Source organism: Homalodisca vitripennis, chromosome 5 (assembly GCF_021130785.1).
Source record: "Homalodisca vitripennis isolate AUS2020 chromosome 5, UT_GWSS_2.1, whole genome shotgun sequence".
NCBI lineage: Eukaryota > Metazoa > Arthropoda > Insecta > Hemiptera > Cicadellidae > Homalodisca > Homalodisca vitripennis.
The window spans coordinates 38365125-38384193 of NC_060211.1; the positions used below are offsets into that span (position 1 = coordinate 38365125).

At 33.2% G+C, this 19069-nt stretch overlaps 1 protein-coding gene across 3 annotated transcripts in view; it reads right to left on the reverse strand.

The window, feature by feature from the left end:
• Positions 1–19069, reverse strand: part of LOC124362020 (kinesin-like protein KIF13A) — a 224653-nt gene that overhangs the window by 30399 nt on the left and 175185 nt on the right. For all 3 annotated transcript variants that reach the window (XM_046816163.1, XM_046816162.1, XM_046816161.1), the window contains exons 14-22: positions 17259–17433; positions 14556–14718; positions 13879–14028; positions 5424–5588; positions 5205–5333; positions 4287–4506; positions 3867–3981; positions 1676–1918; positions 908–1041 (exon numbers count right to left, since the gene is read on the reverse strand). In XM_046816163.1, coding sequence (XP_046672119.1) covers positions 908–1041; positions 1676–1918; positions 3867–3981; positions 4287–4506; positions 5205–5333; positions 5424–5588; positions 13879–14028; positions 14556–14718; positions 17259–17433 — 1494 coding nt within the window. The remainder of the gene's footprint in view (positions 1–907; positions 1042–1675; positions 1919–3866; positions 3982–4286; positions 4507–5204; positions 5334–5423; positions 5589–13878; positions 14029–14555; positions 14719–17258; positions 17434–19069) is intronic.

Below are 19069 nucleotides of genomic sequence, written 5' to 3' on the forward strand. Positions count from 1 at the left end.
TAACATTCCAAACATTAGAAACTGCCAAGATCCTTTAACTTTGTTTTACTGAGATGATGATTCTGACAATAATATATTAAACCAGAGATATAACATTTTTTTTAATCCTGAGCTTCTTACACAATGAAAAAACATATTCTAAAGGTTTTATTGTGGTTTTGAAAAGATAAAACACAGTACTTTAAAAATTGTCCTCTCAGTTTGAGTAATCAGTGCTGCTCGCAATTGCATTTTCTCTCTAGCATTTCCAGAGCACAGAATATAATAAAACTATCTAGAATGGTCAGCTAGACCAATCATCTGAAGGGATGAGGATATTATTATTAGTCAGCAGTGATTGCTACCAAAGTTCAAAGGTTTAATAAAGCATTTTATAATATACAGTATAACTGGTCCTATATAAGGAATGCATCTAAGAAAAAAAAAGAAAAAAGAAGAAGAAAAATATCCAGGCAATATATAGAATTAAAAATAAATATTACTAAAAATACTTTGGCAGAAAAGTGAATTCAGTTAATAATACTTTTATAAAACAAACATGAATTTCATACACCACCAGATGCTCGCCTACAAAACTTTACTTGCAGTAGAAGTAAAAAAACTGACAAAAATTAAGTAAATGGAATATAGTATAAGTATGAGAATTGCTAGTTTGTATCCACTAAAATGATTGGTTGACTTCTATCATATTTATCACAACATCTATTTGGAGCGCAATCTTTCCACTATTTTTTTCTTTACATTTACTGATTACTATTACTATTAAATATTACTATTACTGATTTACTATTAATTAATCAAGGTAAAACTGTATTCATTTCATGCAATTTCCTTCTGCCAGACTCGAATTCAAATTATTGTTCCATACATGAATGCCGTAATGTATGAACAGTCTTGCTGAACTGACCAGTCTTGTTGATGATACGGTTGATCTGCTGATCCAGGTACTGTCTCCGCCTCATCAGTGCGTCGCTCCACTTCTCCCTCAACACAGCCAGGTCCTCCTCTTGGTACGAGTCCAGGGCCTTCTGCAGCCGAGACCTGCACGCACATTGTTTAATCGCATACTATTAAAAAGTTAAATTCAGGTCTTCTCATCACTTTTTATTGGAAGAATCAAGGGCACATTGTGGAAATGAAGACACATGTCTTACACTAGTGTCACTTCAGTTATTGTTTTCTTAAAAAATAAAAACTTACTTTTAATAAAGTCTATGATTAAATATAACATGTACATTTGAGTTAATTTGTCATAGTAATTCATAATTTATGAATTACTTTCACATTTATTAAAAACTAATGTTCTTACATAGATAAAACTGTACAAATGTATGTAACCAATCTCACCGGACAATTTAAAAATAAAAATTCCTTAACTTTGCTTACATGACACTGAACTAGGTTTTGTTTACAAAGCCGTTAAAATTTTTATCATGGAATTGGACACTTTAAACAGGTTAACTGTGGTTTAATTGTATGTTAAGTACAAACTGCTTATTTTGAAATGGTTGTATTTTTGGTGATTTGAAAACAAAAAAAATAGGTAATAATTATATTTAATACTCAAGAGCATGCATTTCCGGTCGAAACTGATTGTCTAATGCACCTAACAATAATGATACTGGTTATAAACTATGAAATCCAAATTTTGATACCAGATATGTAGTTTCTGTACCTCTTAATAACACTGCCGACAGCTATACTGACGATGCTGTGACAGATGATGGGCAGTGTTCCGGACTGTTGTACTGGCCGAACCCTGACCTGCACCCTACGCTGCTGACCCTGACGCAGCTGGTATACGCCACCTGTCAGCACATCTGTGCGTGCCGCCACCTCCACCGCAGCGTACTCACCCATCTCCGTCAACTCCTGCACCTCCACCCACAGCTCGATTTTACGTGTTAACTCACTCCACCTGCAACACGCATCAATATAAGAACAATGTTATATTGAAATCTTTTAACAGAGTTTTGTTATTGTTGTTTCCCCAAATAAACCGCATTGCACACTATTGAATGGGATATAATTTGGCTTCAAAAATGTAAAACAACTGAAGTCTCAAAGACTGACATATAATAATACTGAATGCCAGATAGCTAAATCAGAGCATTAAAATCAACCCATTCCTGCCTATTTCTTTGTGATATGCAGCTGTAAGGGTTAAAAGTCTATCACAATGTTATCTGCAATGGTTGTTAATATGAACCCTAATTTTTTCAGTTGTTGGTAGATAAAAGGAATATATACATTTTTGTTTCTAAAGAAAATAGTTTATTTAGAGTTGAAGTTATCAGAGGATGTCCCAACAGATGATTCAAGAGAACAACTGATGAGGGTAACAACGTGAATCTTCTATGCCCTGTCCTGAAACGGTTCAGTCCACACCACAAACATCTTAGAAGATCAAATCCAGCAGGTGGAGCATAGGTTATAGAAAGGAACCGTTTCAGTACTACAAATCAGTAGTATATGAAGCATTGTAATCCAAAGAGTTTTAATTGAACAGAGACATACTCTGATGCTTGCATGGCCCTTGCTTGTTTTTAAGTTCCACTTAGCAACCAGGGGTTCACAGTAAGTAGTGGGAAGGGGCCGTAAGTATTAGATTACTTGGAAATGGTACTGTACACTGAGTTTTGGTTTGTCAGAACCCTGAGTTGTGACTTACAGTTTATGACCACTTAACCCATTGCGGATCACTGACGAGCTGGGCTCGTCACGCAGCGGCCAGGCCTAACGGCACGATGACGAGCTCAGGTCGCAAAAGCGGTCTGCTTTTAAGTTTCCCTCCAAATAGTTCTTTTAATGTCTGATAGATCGGGCGATCGTCTTCGCTTGTCAACTAAGAGTGTTTAACAACGGTTTACGTTTAGAGTTTTCAAAAGCGTTATAAATATCCTACAGATCGCAGTTGTGTGTCGAAGTTGAAAAATCATTCATATGAGTTTACTCTCTGCTTTTTAGCACTTCTGATTGGGTGTTTTCCTCAGTTGTTATTATAATACTTTTGAGGTTAGTGACACAACGAAAAGACGCAGACATATATCTTGGTGGGTTTAGTCTAGACAATGGCCCGGATGTTGCAATCGCTTCGCCCGAGCCGCTTTATTTAGACTATGATTCAGACATCATCCCTGCCACCCTGGAACCTTGCTCACGTGTTATCGTTCTTACATCACGGATACCCCAGCAGGCCCATGTTCCATCTGAACGAATACCTTCACAGTTGAATTTTCTAGTATACAATAGCGAGCGAAACGATGTGGCGCACCATTGCTGTTCATGCGCCCGCTGACCGTAAATTAATTCGTGCCCGCTGGTGCCCGCGCGCCAAAACAACACGATCCGCAATGGGTTAATTTAACATGACTAGGATTGTGTGCATGATTAGGGCTATATTGCACAGGTAGAGAACACACATGGTCCTCAAACATTAAGGAACATATTGAGTGGCTATGATGAGCCTGAGGGTCTTTTTAATACTTTCTGTTTGACCTATGGAATCTCAACTCTCACTTGAAAATTATGTAAACAAGAAGTCGGAGAGGTTCGAGCGGTAAATAGTCAAAATCATATTATTTAAGACTCTGAAAAAGAAAACAGCTCAAAAACGCCCTTTATAGCTAAGATAATTATTATTCATATCAATCAGCCATATATTGGAATGAGTTGAGCAAGCCAGTCCATTAGCTCAACATAATTTTACTCAAATGGCCTTTTACAAATATACCTAAATTAATGAAGATCTAAAGAGAAAAAAATCACTTAATTACTCTTCAAGACAACATTCATGTTAATAAAATATATATGTGGACATAAAAATTAGCTAATCATAGCAGTCTCTGAATCTGAAGATATCTGACCTGTCGGTGAGTGAGCGAGCTTTGGCCAGTTGTTGCTGTTCCACCTCCCACTCTGGTTTTGTTCTGGTGAACCCTGCACTCCGGTGACCCCACACCTCCACTGACAGCGCTCCTTCTGCACATCACACAAGTTCATTCACTCACTAGAACCAATTCTGTTCACTCGATTTCATGAGTGAAATTCAGAAAAAAAAAAACAGTTTGGTTACAAAAATAGTTTTTGGATTTTTAGTTTCACTCAAAAGATAAACGTTCCTAACATTCCACCTAAAGAAAATGTGACTGTTGCTAAAAAAATACATTGGAAATCGAAACACTCTATATCAATAGAACTTTACAATATCAAGACTTAAAATTACTATACCCACTACAACATCCAAACCAAGTAGCCCAACCCAAACCAGATGAACTTCAACTGACCTGAACAGTGTTCCAAGAACTCCTCATTGATGGTGATAGTGAAGTCCTGAGTGTGGTCGAACTGGAAAGAGAGAGACTGTGTGTTTCGGGCTGGGTCCCCCTGGTCGGGGTTCACCACCGGAGGCACCACAATGGGGTCCCCGTGGTTCCAGAACGTGTATTGGCAGAACACAAAGTGAGAAAGAGATATCGGCAGACCTGTCGCCTGCTTTATCCTCACCTGTCAAAACCAATTTACATTGTTATTACTACACTACATAATTAGAGAAACCACTATGGTATGCTCATTCTCTTGTCCAGTTAACTTAGGATTCAGATGTTGAGAAAACAGAATTTCTTGGGTGATTTTTGTACAAATCACCTCTATTTCAATGACTGCATGTTCTATAGTAACAGATATAAATAGTGCTAGCTTTAGCTTTTAAGCACTTTTTCCCATTTTTCAACACTCAACATACGAACACTAAATTAACAACTAGTATGTTATCAAATACCACATTATGAGTGTACATTATGCCTGTATTCTTAAGCTTTATCTAACAAATATTCAGGTTTTTTTAATAACACAATTTTAAAGAAGATGGCATATTATTTTTATTCCGTTAATTAATTTATTTTAAAATATTAACTTTTTAAGGTTTGTTTTGTAATTTACTTCACCACATGTGTCACAGCTATTGTAATGGATATGCAAACTGCTATAAACTAAGCTTTTTCTAAAAGATAAAATTTTATTAACTGCATTTATGAAGCTTTCCTCCTGACATAAAAGTTACAACTACTAATTTTTATCATTTGATTGTTTTTATATATACAATGGTACCTAGCATATTATTCATGGACTCTTCAACTAACTAACTGAAACAATATTCATACTTTTATACTGCACACTATAGCTAAACAGTTGGTTGTACTCACCCGCACTGTGACCTGATTGTCAGGCACCACCTCCTCCTCATCCCGGTTGCTGCTGTCCGTTGAGCTCTCCGACACTGACTCGCAGATGTGATCCTGGGGGAACTGGCCTGCTATCCTCCTCACCTCAACCTTCAACCACCAATTCAGTTTTAATACCAAGGACGACAAATCTCATCAGGTAATTGGCAAACTGAACACTCTTGTGAAAAGTCCCCCTACCTGTAGCCTCCCTGCCACCTCTCCTTGTTGACTGATGATTGGCGTATGGTAGTCCAGCGTTACATCGTGGAACAAACACTCTAGGAACACATTCGCCACACCTATCAGATTATGATTCTCCTGCGTCTCAAAAAATGGGTCGTTAACCTTTGCTGGGTTGTCCACCTGCAATGAAAAACTATGATTTACTTTTCTTTGTACATGAACGCAAGGAAACAGTTTTATTCTATAAACTCAATTTGTGTTACATTGGGCGGCATTACTGACTCTTGGCATGTTTGCCTGTGTACCACAAGCATGCAGGTACTCCATATATTTGCATCTCATGCTGAAGTCTGTCACTGCTTTCACAAGTTACAATATTGTTAGGATTTATCTTTTCTATTTTGTTGTTTTAGAGTATAATGAGAATTACTTTTACTTTATTAATGAGGTAATTAGTTTTACTTTAAAAGTATTTTTCAGTACGAAATGTAAAATTTGTTTATGGTAGTAAATTTTAAATATATTAGTCCATTGTGCTTATTTTAGTGAGCATTAACTACGAAATTGACTAATATAGTGAACCCATCTTTGAGATATCAAAAAGTGGGCACAAAATCAAAATTGTACGTGCATCCATAATGGACAGAGTTTTAACATTTTATTTTCACTATCAAGAGAGCAAAATAAAAATATCTATATTTTTTTGTAATACAAAATTAAATTGGTGACCCTTAAATAATGTTTTAAAATCTGGGAAGTCATATCAAAATTCATTACAAGTAAATATATATGTAATGTTGTAGATGGAGCTTATATTGGTACTGATAACTTACTTACATTAAAACATTAAACCAATATTTAACACTTTTATTATTTTGTGAGGCCTTTCGATATCAAAGATATCTTCTTCAGACACATCACAAAAGTGATGATGGCCCAACTGATATCGAAAGGCCTCACAAAATAATAAAAGTGTTAAATATTGGTTTAATGTTTTAATGTAAGTAAGTTAAAATATAGACATAGACATAGACATAGATATTTATTTGTACAAAACGTTCTTTACATGTTTTTTTACAATAGTGAACTGGTACAATTGTCATAATATACAATACATACTAAAGCCTTATAGTAATTTTATTATGTTACAATAAAAATTTAGTCAGAAAAATAACAAACACTTGATTTTTATTTAGAATTAACTAAGGAGGTTTAGCTGTAGTTCATCTATTTCATATATAGCTTTGTCAATAAGAACAGTCTTTAATTCATTTTTAAATTTTCCTATGGTCATTGACTTAAATGTTAAGGGTAGGTTATTGTACAATATCAACCCCGAATACAAAGGCTTTTTTTCATAGAATGTTGAGCGATGGAGGGGTATTCTAAAATTAGCGTTATTTCGAGTGTTATAATTATGTTGAAATATTAGATCTTCTATTAGTTGGTCCTTTTGCTTAAATGGATATAAACCAACAACTCATATATGTACAAACTGGTTAAAGTTAATATTTTTTTATTTCTAAACAATGATTTGCAAGGTGCTCGAAAATGAGAATTTGTCATTATTCGGATAATTCTTTTTTTGTAATCTGAAAACGTGCTTTAATGCCAGGAGCTAGACCCCATAACACAATCCCATAACTAAGAATTGATTCCACATAACCATGGTAAACAGATTTTAGAACGTCAAATGAAAACATTTTCTCTTAAGTGCAAAAATATAAAAGAAATGGATCTTAGTTTTTGACAAAAGGTCATTTAGATGATGAGCTTTCCATTTAAAAAATTACTATCAATTTTAATTCCCAAGAATTTATGTGAGTCAACTAAATTTGGGAAGTTAAAATTGCCATTTTTTATTATTTCTAATACCAAATTTTATTACTTGGGTTTTATCTATATTAAGTTTTAAACCATTGGAATGAAACCAAGAATCCAAATCATCCATCACTTCTGAAAGAGTGATTATTAGTTCTTCACTAGTAGAGCTTTTGATAATAGCTGTTGTGTCATCAGCAAATAATATTAAATCTTTGGTAATAGATCTAGGAAGATCGTTTATAAAAATTAAAAAGAAAAGAGGACCCAAGATAGAACCTTGTGGCACTGCCCACACTATTACTTTTTCCAATTTGAATACACTTTATTGTAGTTCTCTTGAATAACTGTTCTTTGTTTTCCTTTTTGTTAGGTAAGACTTTAGAAGGGACAAACAATTTCCACCAATGCCATAGTCATGTAGCTTTAACAGTAAGACCGAATGATCTACACAAATCAAACGCCTTAGACAGATCACAGAAAATACCGCTGTATTCCGTGACCCGTCCAGACCATGTAATATGCTGTTTGTAAATTCTGTCAAAGCTGATTGAGTATTCATGTTTTTTCTGAACCCGAATTGTTTTATCGTAAAAGAGTTTGTTTTTTTCAAAGTAATCAACTAATCTAGAGTGAATAATCTTTTCAAATATCTTTGAGAAATTGCTTAGAACTGAAAATAGGTCGATAATTATTTAAATCTAACTTCGAGCCCTTTTTAAAAACTGGAGTAACTTGAGAATACTTTAATCTATCAGGAAAAAATCCCTTCATTTAAACATTTATTGATTATTTGTGTCAATGGTTCTGAAATGATATCAACAGAGATTTTAATTAGTCTTATTGGTATCCCATCCCACCCTACAGAAATTTTATTTTTAAGACCTAAAACACATCTCCTGATCTCATCAACTGTACAAGGTTCAAGATTGTGCAATGCAACCCTCTCTTCAGTACAAAAATTTCTTAATGAATTATGAATTCCTTTTTACAGTAGCCTTTGGAACACTAATTTTTTTGTACAATGTTAGAAAAATAATCATTAAAAAGTTCAACAATTTGAGCTGGATTACTTATTTTCCGTGTCATTTGAATCTATTAAAGTAATTTTATCTTCTCTGTTTTTTATTATCTTTACCGAGTACTTTATTCACAACATGCCAGGCAGCCTTGCATTTATTTTTCTGAGTTCTGTATAAACGAGGAGTTTGCCCTTTTCTTTGCCTCAATAACTACTTTTTTTGAAAATCTTTTTGTAGGATTTAACATAACTTAGAAATTGTATACTTCTACTGAATTTTGATTTCCAGTGAAGTTCACGTTTTCTTTTTGCTGATATTTTTTATTCCTTGTGTAAATCCAATGTAAAACTACTTTTTTTCTTTTCTGTTTAACTTTAACAGTTTTTGGAACAAAAGCAGACTCATAATGTCTTAAAAAAACAAGTTAGAAAGTTATTGTAGCTTTCCTCGGCATTTATAATTGGGCTTACTGTTAAATCGTCACAATTTTTTAGTGATTCCATAAAAATATTTAATTTGTTTACTAGAGAATATCCTTTTCCTTACCAGTATTTCTTAAAAGCCTTGCTTTTCTATTGTATTTTTGTGGGATATTTAAAAAAATCGCATTATGGTCAGAAAGACCTAGGTCAATATTCATTTTGGCTATAACATCATATCCTTTTTCTAGTTAATATGTTATCTATACAAGTTGAAGTATTTACTGACACTCTAGTTGGATCACCAAACATACACTGAAAACCATTACATTCAATTATTTCTAAGAATTTGCTTGTTATATCATTTTCTACTAGTATATTTACATTAAAATCACCCACTATTAAGATCGATTTATTCTTTAATACTTTTTCAATTATTAAGAACATTTTCTCAAGTTTGGCAAAAAATATTTTTTCTGGCATTATAGTCTGGTATAGTGTAGATAGAAAACAATGACTACGCTATGATCAAGAAGCTCAATGCACGAACATTCAAAAATAAAATCTTCATATAAATCAATAAAAAGTTTTAATTGGTATATAGGGATAGTGTTTTTCTATTAAAAGACAAGAAAACCTCCTCTTTGATTATTTTGTCTTACATAAATAATCACCTAAAATATAATTATTTAATGAATTTAATATATATTATACACTCATTGTCAAGCCAATGTTCGTTCAGTGAGATTATCTTTATTTTTGATTCTGATAAAAATATATTTAGTTCTGAAATTTTGTCTTGGCTTATACCTCGGATGTTGTAGTGCATTATTAAATTATAGTTTCTAGCATGCATATTATTACTAGCTTTGGAGCATACTAAGTGTAGCCTTATGAAGTTGATTTTGCATGTCTTCTTTTGGAAAATTTCTGCTAATTACATTTGGGAATTAAAGGCTGGTCTAAGTTTGCCGAGACTGTGTCGTTGTCAAGAAGTTCTAGTTTAAATCTACACTATTACCAGTTACATTTGTTGAAAGATGTATTAGTGGGAGAGACATTTTTGTAACTTTGTAGGTGTCTTAGTGAGAAAGGTGTTTTTGTGAAGATGTAGGAGAGTCAGTGAGAGAAATATTCTGTGAGAGTGTAGGTGTGTCATGAGGGACAAACAAGATGCAAATGTATCTACACTGAGACCTATATCACTGAGCACAACAACTTCACCGGAGAGTGGAGACTGCGATGAAGGAGAGATATCTAGCTGCTGTTTCTGCGCCTGGTGCTCAGCTAATTGCTTCCTCAGGGTTCTGACAAAATTCGTTGTGTGTGAGGCCTCTCCACAGTTGCCTCTGTGCTGTTGGTTGTTTCATACGAGACTATGCAGACTGTTTGCTCCGGTAACCTGCTGAAACTCAACAATGTTCTTGGCGAAATGAGACACCTGGATCAAGTCTCTAACACATCCGACTGCAGAACACACCAGTGTTTTGAGATCTTTCGAGATGAAGTCTTCTTGAAGTTTTAGAAAGGCAGCATCATATTCTTGTTTTGTTGGTTTTCCACTGTACTTGTCCTTGGTAATTAGACTATACACTGATGGACCATTGATTACTTTCTGATACGCCAGGTGTTTATTTACCAAATCAGATGTTTTTTTAGGGCCGGCCAAATCTTTTCCTAAAAACAACGGCAATGCCAGCTGACATGTGTTTCTCTGTGTTTTCAAAATCGGCAGATATGGAGTGTGCAAAACCCACCGATTGGTCATTTTTGAAAGTGGTCCATCAGTTGGTTTATGTCTGTTTCAAGAACGGTAATTTTACATGATGGAATAGAGAAAGGATGTGTTTGATTTTTAGGTTGTCTTGGCACATTATGACTTGTGCCCTTCATTTGTTTCAATTTAGAGACCATATCTGCTATCCTAGCTTTTCCTTTCATGTTAAAGTGGAGTCCGTGTGCTGTGAAGACGTGCCTTGGAAGCAGATGCAGAGGCAGAAGCTGTAGGTTTGGAAAGTTTTCAGCTAACCGTTCAATTTTGGAATTGATTATAGATATCTTTTAAATCAAGCTGAGGCAGATCGTGTCGCATCGTATTGTAGACAGAATAAGATTGATGTGTTGGAAATCATTTAACTAATTTAGTGATATCATTCATTAGTGTATCAATGCCTGTAGTCTGGATGTTGTTTAGTACCAGCCAACACTAGAAGGTAGTCACTGGGTTCCAGCTCCGCTGTAAGATCTTTAACTTCTTTTGTTACCTGGCTGAACTTTTGCACCAGGTTTAACAAACGAGCAAACATTTAAGGTAGTCTTTTGTTCTATAAGACGACCTAGGTCCCTACCATGGCTGTCTGCAAGTATTATTAGATTAGATTTACTTTTTTTAGTTGCTTTATTCACATGTACAGTTTGGTCTCGGGTCTTAACTCGACCTTTATTTTGGTTTGGTGAATGCTCAGCAGTTTTATTTACCAGTGGCAGGGAGCATTTGAGACAATGCTGACCTACTGACTCAGCTTTATATATTTTGTCCTGTAACAGTTTTTTTATCACTATGAAGAATTTCAACAACACTTTGAAGATTTTCATTTTCATTTTTTAATTTGTTTAATTCTTCCTTTAATATTTTGACATGTTTCCTCATTCGGGTTTATTTTCCTGTCTTTCAACATTTGCATGGGTCCTCATAAGTATTTATTTTGGGTAGGTCTGTTTTGATGTCACTTTTTTCCACAAAGAATCAATTTCTTTGCAATACCCTCGTTCCAGCTTCTTGTATTGCAGTTTGTATATTAAGTAGGTCATAATAGAAACGTTTTCTGGATTATATCCAATTCGTTGATCTCTGAAGAACCAAAACACTCCTTAAAGTCAAAACCCACAAGATCCTTCCGAGTCAATAACATCCCAATCAACCTATCCACAAAAAGGAGCACATACACACCACAGTCACTGCCATTTCTTTGTTGAGGACAGCTTACTTCAGTGAAACAAACTTGGACCTGTTGAGCACATGCGCGACTTCAAACCTCGTGAATACATCTCTGGCATGGCCAAGATTGTAATTATTCATCGAATCAAAGTAATAAAATGTATTTTCAGTTTTGGTATAAAGCATCAGACTCCAATGAGAGCCACTGACTTCCATTTCTCCTTTCGAGTCATTTAATTGGTATGAATACATAGGATTTATTAAAAATCTCATGTTCCAAAAGGACATCAACGTTTTTCCCCGCACACTTAATAGCTTGACCGATGCATGGCTTTCATAAAGTAGGCATCCTTCATTATACTGCTTTGAAGAAGTAAGTCAAAATACAATGAGATCAAATCATCCTGGAATCCATCCATTTGCCAACAACGTGGAACATAAAGTAAAATCATTTCCCTGTGCAGTCACACTACCATCCTGTCCATCTAAGCTTTTACCTTTCAGATTACTCAGTTGCTGTTTCAATTCTACTATTTGTTGCTTCAGTGTGTTTTCCAGACCCTTAAAGTCAATTGACTTGATTATTGAACCTTGAATTTACACTTTCTGCAATTTTATTTAGTTGAATAATCCTACTGTTTAGAAACTCAATTGTCTTTCCTTAGCTGGTTTAGTTCATTGTTTAATGAGGCTGTGTTAGCAATTTTGCTCCTGAATTATATTATTCTTCACTTTAGCGTCTTCAATATACGTTTGATAAGTCTTGAGTTAATGTTCTTATAGTGTCTTTGTGTTTTTGTACATCTACTTCAACATCCGCCTCCATACACACAGACAACTCAAGCTCCTCCAACCGAACTGATTTTTCCTTTTTGCAAGGCTTTTTCAATGTCAGTACATTTACTTTCTAATTCATTATTTTGGGATTTTTAATAAACTGTTTTGCTATTACTGTTTTCGTTTGTATTCTTCAAGAATATTTGTAGTCACTTGCAGAATTTTAGTGAAATCCTCCGGCCCATACCTATATAATCAATATTCCAAAATCTATTATGTAGCTCACAAGCGTGTTCAGCCACTCTAGTCCTCCAACTGGCTGTTGATTAAAATGGCTCTCATTCACTCTATTCTCATTTTCTATGTTTAATGAGATGCCTTTGGAATATTTATTTATAGATTGTTCAAATTTTCCTGTAGTGCGCTGTTGAATTTTAAATTTCTCATTCTGGGTTTACCAAGTTCAGCTTTATTTTCACTGTAGAAAGCACAAATCCGAAGATTTTTAGTTTTGCCCGCCTCATGAGTACCATAAAATTCAACATCGTAGTAAGTATTTGTATCTTGGTGTACGATACTTTTTATTTTAGCCGGCCAAGGTGGGTAACCCTTTGACTTTTTCCAAAAACATTAGCTCCAGTGGCAAAATGCATTTTTTTACCGAAATTATTGCAAAAATTATTTAATTATTTGCAAAATCATTCAACAAAATATTTTCATTGTCATAGATTAAAAAATAAAATAAATAATAAGAAGGTAAATTAAACTATGGTTTTGAAAGTGGGTATTGATGGGATGTTTGTTTTATAAACATTAGCAGAAGACAGTTCAGTTTTAAATTGCACAAGATGGTCTATTGGAAGCAGAGTGGTTGACCCTTGACAAGACAAAACAAGAGACAGCCACAGCTGTTTGATAAACCAAGCTACCTCTATTCAGTGCCTGTAACTACTGGAGTCAATCAAGTGCTCACTTCCTGTCCCTTTTCATTCAGTCACAACATTAATATTATTTCAGCTATGCTCCACAGAACAATAAAAACACATCAGTGTACAAGTTTTGTTAAATAAAATCAGTGTTTCCAATAGATTTCGCCACTGAAAGCAGTTGTAAATATTCTTAAATTACAGTTCTACAGTGTCAGAGAAAACATGTGGTTCCAAGTTTGACAAATGTAAGTAAATGTTAAAATAGTCCACTTGCACAAAATAATTTCACCAAGAGTTAAGCTTTATGTCTTAACAGAAGCTCTTTTACCTGTACCAATGTTATATTACGTTTCAATAAGTTAATTTATATATATTATAACATTAAAATTGGAAAAAGGTGTCCCATTACTGTCATCACCACACCACTCAACACTACACGACATAATCATTCGTATATAATCATTCGTAATCATTCATATATATGTAGTAAGGTTATGAAGAAGTCCAATTAACTAAACTAAATGGGACTGGGATTATCTAAGAAATACTAGTAGATGGGCTTACCGGAGTCATGTCAATGCCATGTTCTCTGCAGTCGTCATACATTTCTCTCATGTCTATTAACTTATTCTCCAGTTTCTCCATGGACCACACTTGGTTGCCGAACCCTTTCCGCTTCACCAGGATGGCCGGCTCACTGACAAACGCTCCTCTCTGCCACCAAACATTATTTAAGATCTTTACACTACAAACCAGTGTGTTACATTTTTATCAAACACAATTTTTCTGATTAAATAAACTACAATTAGTTTTGAATTTGCAAATAAGTTTTCTCGCTGGACTTTGAACTAAAGTTCATTACCTTTGGCTTATGAAGGAAAATGAAGGTTGTTACAAGAGAAAAATATAATTATTTGTTTGAACCATCTTCATTATTTTACTGAATAAGTAAATGTTGCTATTCTCTGTTTCAGTTGTGATAAGATCACATATGTAAGTAATATGAGTTTATATATTTTATTCATTAACTTTTTATGCAAAAAAATTCATTACTATCTTTGTTCAAATTTTTGTTATTTTTTATATTTGGTTTCCTAAGTCATTTCCACTATTTGTGTCCGTGTTATCATCATGTAAATGAAGCCTATAAAGTCTATTTGTGCATTATATTTTTAAATTAATACTAGAAATGGTTTGTTAGTTGGCTAGTTAGAGGATATAAATATAACACTACAACTTACCCGCCTATTAGGACTAAGGTTGGATGGTGGGATTTGCAGAGTAACACTGTACTTGGTCATCTTGAGGAGTTCCTCTGCTAGGAAATTCGCTTCCTTGACTAGAACATTCGCTCTCACAATGTCTTGTTTGAGCTCACCTAAACTTCGCTTGAACGTTTCATCTCTGTAAAGAAACAAAACGAAATACATTATCATGATAAAAACATTACAGCACTAATGTTTATTAATCAATAATTCACTCATTACTAACTTGTTATAACACTTTTTATTTACTCATGGTTTTATGCCACAAACAACTCTCTGGAGGCCAAGTATTTCAGCGAGGGTTATTTTAGTATATATCTGCGTCACTCCCAAACAAACTGGACACAACAGTAGATGTTTGGCACGCCTATAATCGGCTACTATGTAGCATTCTTGCCTGAGCAGACATGAGAATTGGGCATTTAGAAAATGCAATCAGATAAATATCCATGTGATTTCCAGTACTTTAATATGGTTTGTCCCTACTGGTCACTGTGCAATTACTCAATGGCTCTTTTCCAGATCCAATTAACCTAAAAAACTAATAGACCTCTGACACAATTTGACAGATTACATTAAAAAATATATTTTGATTTTAAATCATTATTTATCCTTTAATTGTCTTATCACATTTTATAGAAAATATTAGTATTTTATCATCAGTTATTAGAAATAGATTTACCATTATTATTCAATTGTTAAATATTTGTCCAAACCTTACTAATATCTACAAAACACTGGATTAAAACTTGGTTATAAGTTTGGATGTATAGTAAGTTATTTATCATGTTCTTTTATAGGCTAACAAAAAGTTAATGACCAATATAAATTATTGGCTTAAGTTTAGCTCACCTCTGACTTAAAGGGCGCACATCGGTATGTCTGCTCTGCTACAGTTTATAAAATGTGTAAAATTGTTGTTTTCATTAATGTTCATCATTTTAAAGAGATTTAAAAATATATTTTATAACGACTACCTAGATTCCAAAATTAATTTATATACAATAAATATATCACACTGCCATGACAATAAACTTTAAAATTGAAATGTTGACGATTCAGACACATTACTAAAGACTGTTTATACGTTAAAATGCTTTTCAATAGATATTACAGATGTGAGTTTAACACAGGGTTTGACACTATGTATTCACCCTCATTATTGAAATTTTATTTTATCACCACGATCGCCTGACTTATCGCCTCTTGACTACTTCTTATGGGGACATATCGAAGCTATGGTGTATAAACGTAAAAAAAGTGTAACTGATTTTGTCTATTCTTCGTACGTTATTTATTTAATTAAAAATTGATTTTCTTAACGTTTACGTACAATTTTTACTGGCTTATTTTACATCATTATCTTAAGAAATTAATTCTTTACAAGTTTTGTTAAAGAATTTTACGTGTTTGTTACACATTTAACAAAGTTAATCTACTTGAAACCTAAATGAAACTTGTTTTTGGACACCGAATTTTGCGTATTTCTTCAGATATCATAAAAATTACTGCAGCTAGAGGTCTGGTACCAATTTTATTCAATTTTTCAGTTCAATTTGCATAATATACATTAAATTTTACGTCCTGGGTAACGCCCAAAATAATTTAATAGGGCTCCCTTTTAACGGTGGCACTGAAATCTGGGCGAAATCTTTCACCCTGTATAGCTCGCTAACTAAGCGTTTCTGGACCTATGTGTATATGAACTTTTTTCGTTATTTTCACTGTAAGAACAAGTCCTGACAGTTTCTCCGTTTCTTCATGGGACACCCTGTATAATTAAAATTCATTCAAAATATTTCTTTTAATACTGTATGTTTGGTAAAAATAAAATAAGTATTATTTAGAGAATATATAATTTATAATTAATATCTATAAATATGTATAGTAGTATTTAAAGTATATTAAATAATAAATAATAATAAAAATTTAATAATAATGATAATAATAATAACAATAATAATACTATTAAGTAATAATAATAATATAGTAAGTGAATAATTAACAATATAACTCATTTATTTATTGTATTCTACTGGCTGACCTCGCATTATCGTATATACAGGTAAGCGGTCCCCTACTCTTTGCGCTGTATCTCAAAAAGGGTTGAACGTACATAAAATTACTTCAGACAAAAGTTGAAGAGAATTTTCCGTTCTACAATTTCTCTAACCACCTTCAAAGTCATTTAGCGTAAGGGAAACGAGATATTTGCAAAAAACAGATTTTCGTGACCTTTGACCTTAAATATCTTAAGTCGCGTACATGTGGTTATATGAGACTTTTGAGGTAAGTTTTATACTATCAAAATAAAGACGTATGCAAATTTTTAGCTTATTATCTTTCATTCCGAGGTTGCATCCATATTTTACCGGGCTATATATAAATTATTGGAAATTTTGGGAATCAGCTGATTAATATTATGTAAAAGAGCATGGTCCAGGATCAAAGTTCTGCATTTAACACTTTTTTTCAAGACTATTATACACTGTATTCATTGTAGTTCAGAATGTAAAGTTTAACAAATTAGATAATATGAAAAATGGAGAAGCAAAGCTAGGAAAGAATGAGTTTTGACTGGTAATTCAATCTCTTAATCTATACAGAGTTCAATCTGAGCTACAAAAGTTAGTGAGATGACAATGAATTGTTTTGAAGATGAAGATATAGATTGGTTACCTCTCTCGAGCCCACTTCTCCACTCTCATCTGTGTGGTCGGTGTGCAAGGGGTCATCTTGCCGAGTCTGAAGGGGTCAAAGGGCACATAAGGAGAATAAGGAGTGGAGGGCGAAAGAATGTTCCTCAAATGCTGAAACTGCCTTTCGTACTCCAACCTCTGCTTTTCCAGCGCCACTGGAAAATTGTTTTCTAGATTATAACAGAGGTAACGAAACAAACAGTGACATACAAAAGGTGGAAGTAAAGTAACCCACCTTCCCTTACTTTTTAACCCTTGAACTGGCAGGCTGTTTTTCAGTGAATTGAATACTATTTTTATAAAGTTCACAAAAATAATTTTGTACTGTTTTCTACCTATATTTGGCATTATTTTGTTCACAATGAACTAGAGAACAATGTGATAATATAATACGAATCATATAACAAATAATTAAATTTTTTGTATAAGTAAAAATTACAAACTACAGTTGTTATATAATAAACAAAGGCGAATGCAGCTAGGTAATATAGTTATATGAATAAATTTTAAAATTCTAAGATAGCTAAAATACTACAAAATGTATTGTAGTTTTTGAAAATGTATAGTTATTTATGCTTTATTTCGTAAATACATTATTTTTAATGCATAAAACAAGACATAGTACAAAAACATACTATTCACAACCACGGCAGAAATTTCAAAAATATATAAAACAGTTATATTTGGAACTACACAGTTCCATTGCATACTACAATTTAGCAGAAGACATTGTCTAAAAAAAGTATATAATGTATTGATTATCTTGTATTTATATAATGTTAGCTTAGGATTACTGTGAAGTTCTCTCCGTCCTCAAGGGGTAAAGGCCCTTGAAAGTTGTTGAAAGATAACAAAAGTTGAAATAGTTTAAAAATAATATATTTGTTATTTAAATAACAAAGTCTTCTGTTCTAAAATCTTACATACATTTTAGTACTTGAAAAATAATAATGGAAAGTGAAACAAAAAGTTTTTGAAATATTTTGGCTGGACAAAAATAAAAACTAATCTGAATTTGTCCTAGTTCGTCAAACTTATAACTATTATTTGGAGACATTAATAAAGTTTAGTATGCTGTAAGGAATTTGTAAGATATGTATTTTATTTATTCATAGTCATGAAATATAACTACAAAAATGTAAATGCCTAATAGATCTAATATTGGGTCTCACTAACAACAGCCTAAACAAACCTATAACTAATCTTAAAATATGAACACAATTGATTTTTATAACACTTCACTAGTTATCAGAACACATTCTTCAAAATCACTTAAAACTATTTCAATGAATAATAAGCACTAATCAATGCAATAATGCCTTATAAAGTTAAAATAAACTACAAGTTGACAAACCAAGGGTACTATATAATACGGATTTAGTTGAAGAAGTAAATACAACAAATTTTCTAGGGCTTAAAATTGATAAGTTCCTTAGTTGGGACGACCATGTAAAACATGTAATAAGTAAAGTTAACTCAGGAATTTATGCACTTAGACAAATGAGATATCTATGTAATCACCAAATGTTAAAATCAGTCTATCATGCACATGTTCAGTCTCACATATACTTTGGAATAAGTCTATATGGTTCAACATCAAAAAAAAACTTGGATAAACTACTTAAGCTACAGAAAAAAGGGATTCGTATTATGTTAAGTCTGAAAAATAATGATTCTGTGAAGGAATATTTTACAAAATTAGAACTTTTGACTGTATATGGAATGTACATATATGAAACAATCTTAATTGTAAAAACTGATTCAAGTGTAATTAATGACATACACACCCTC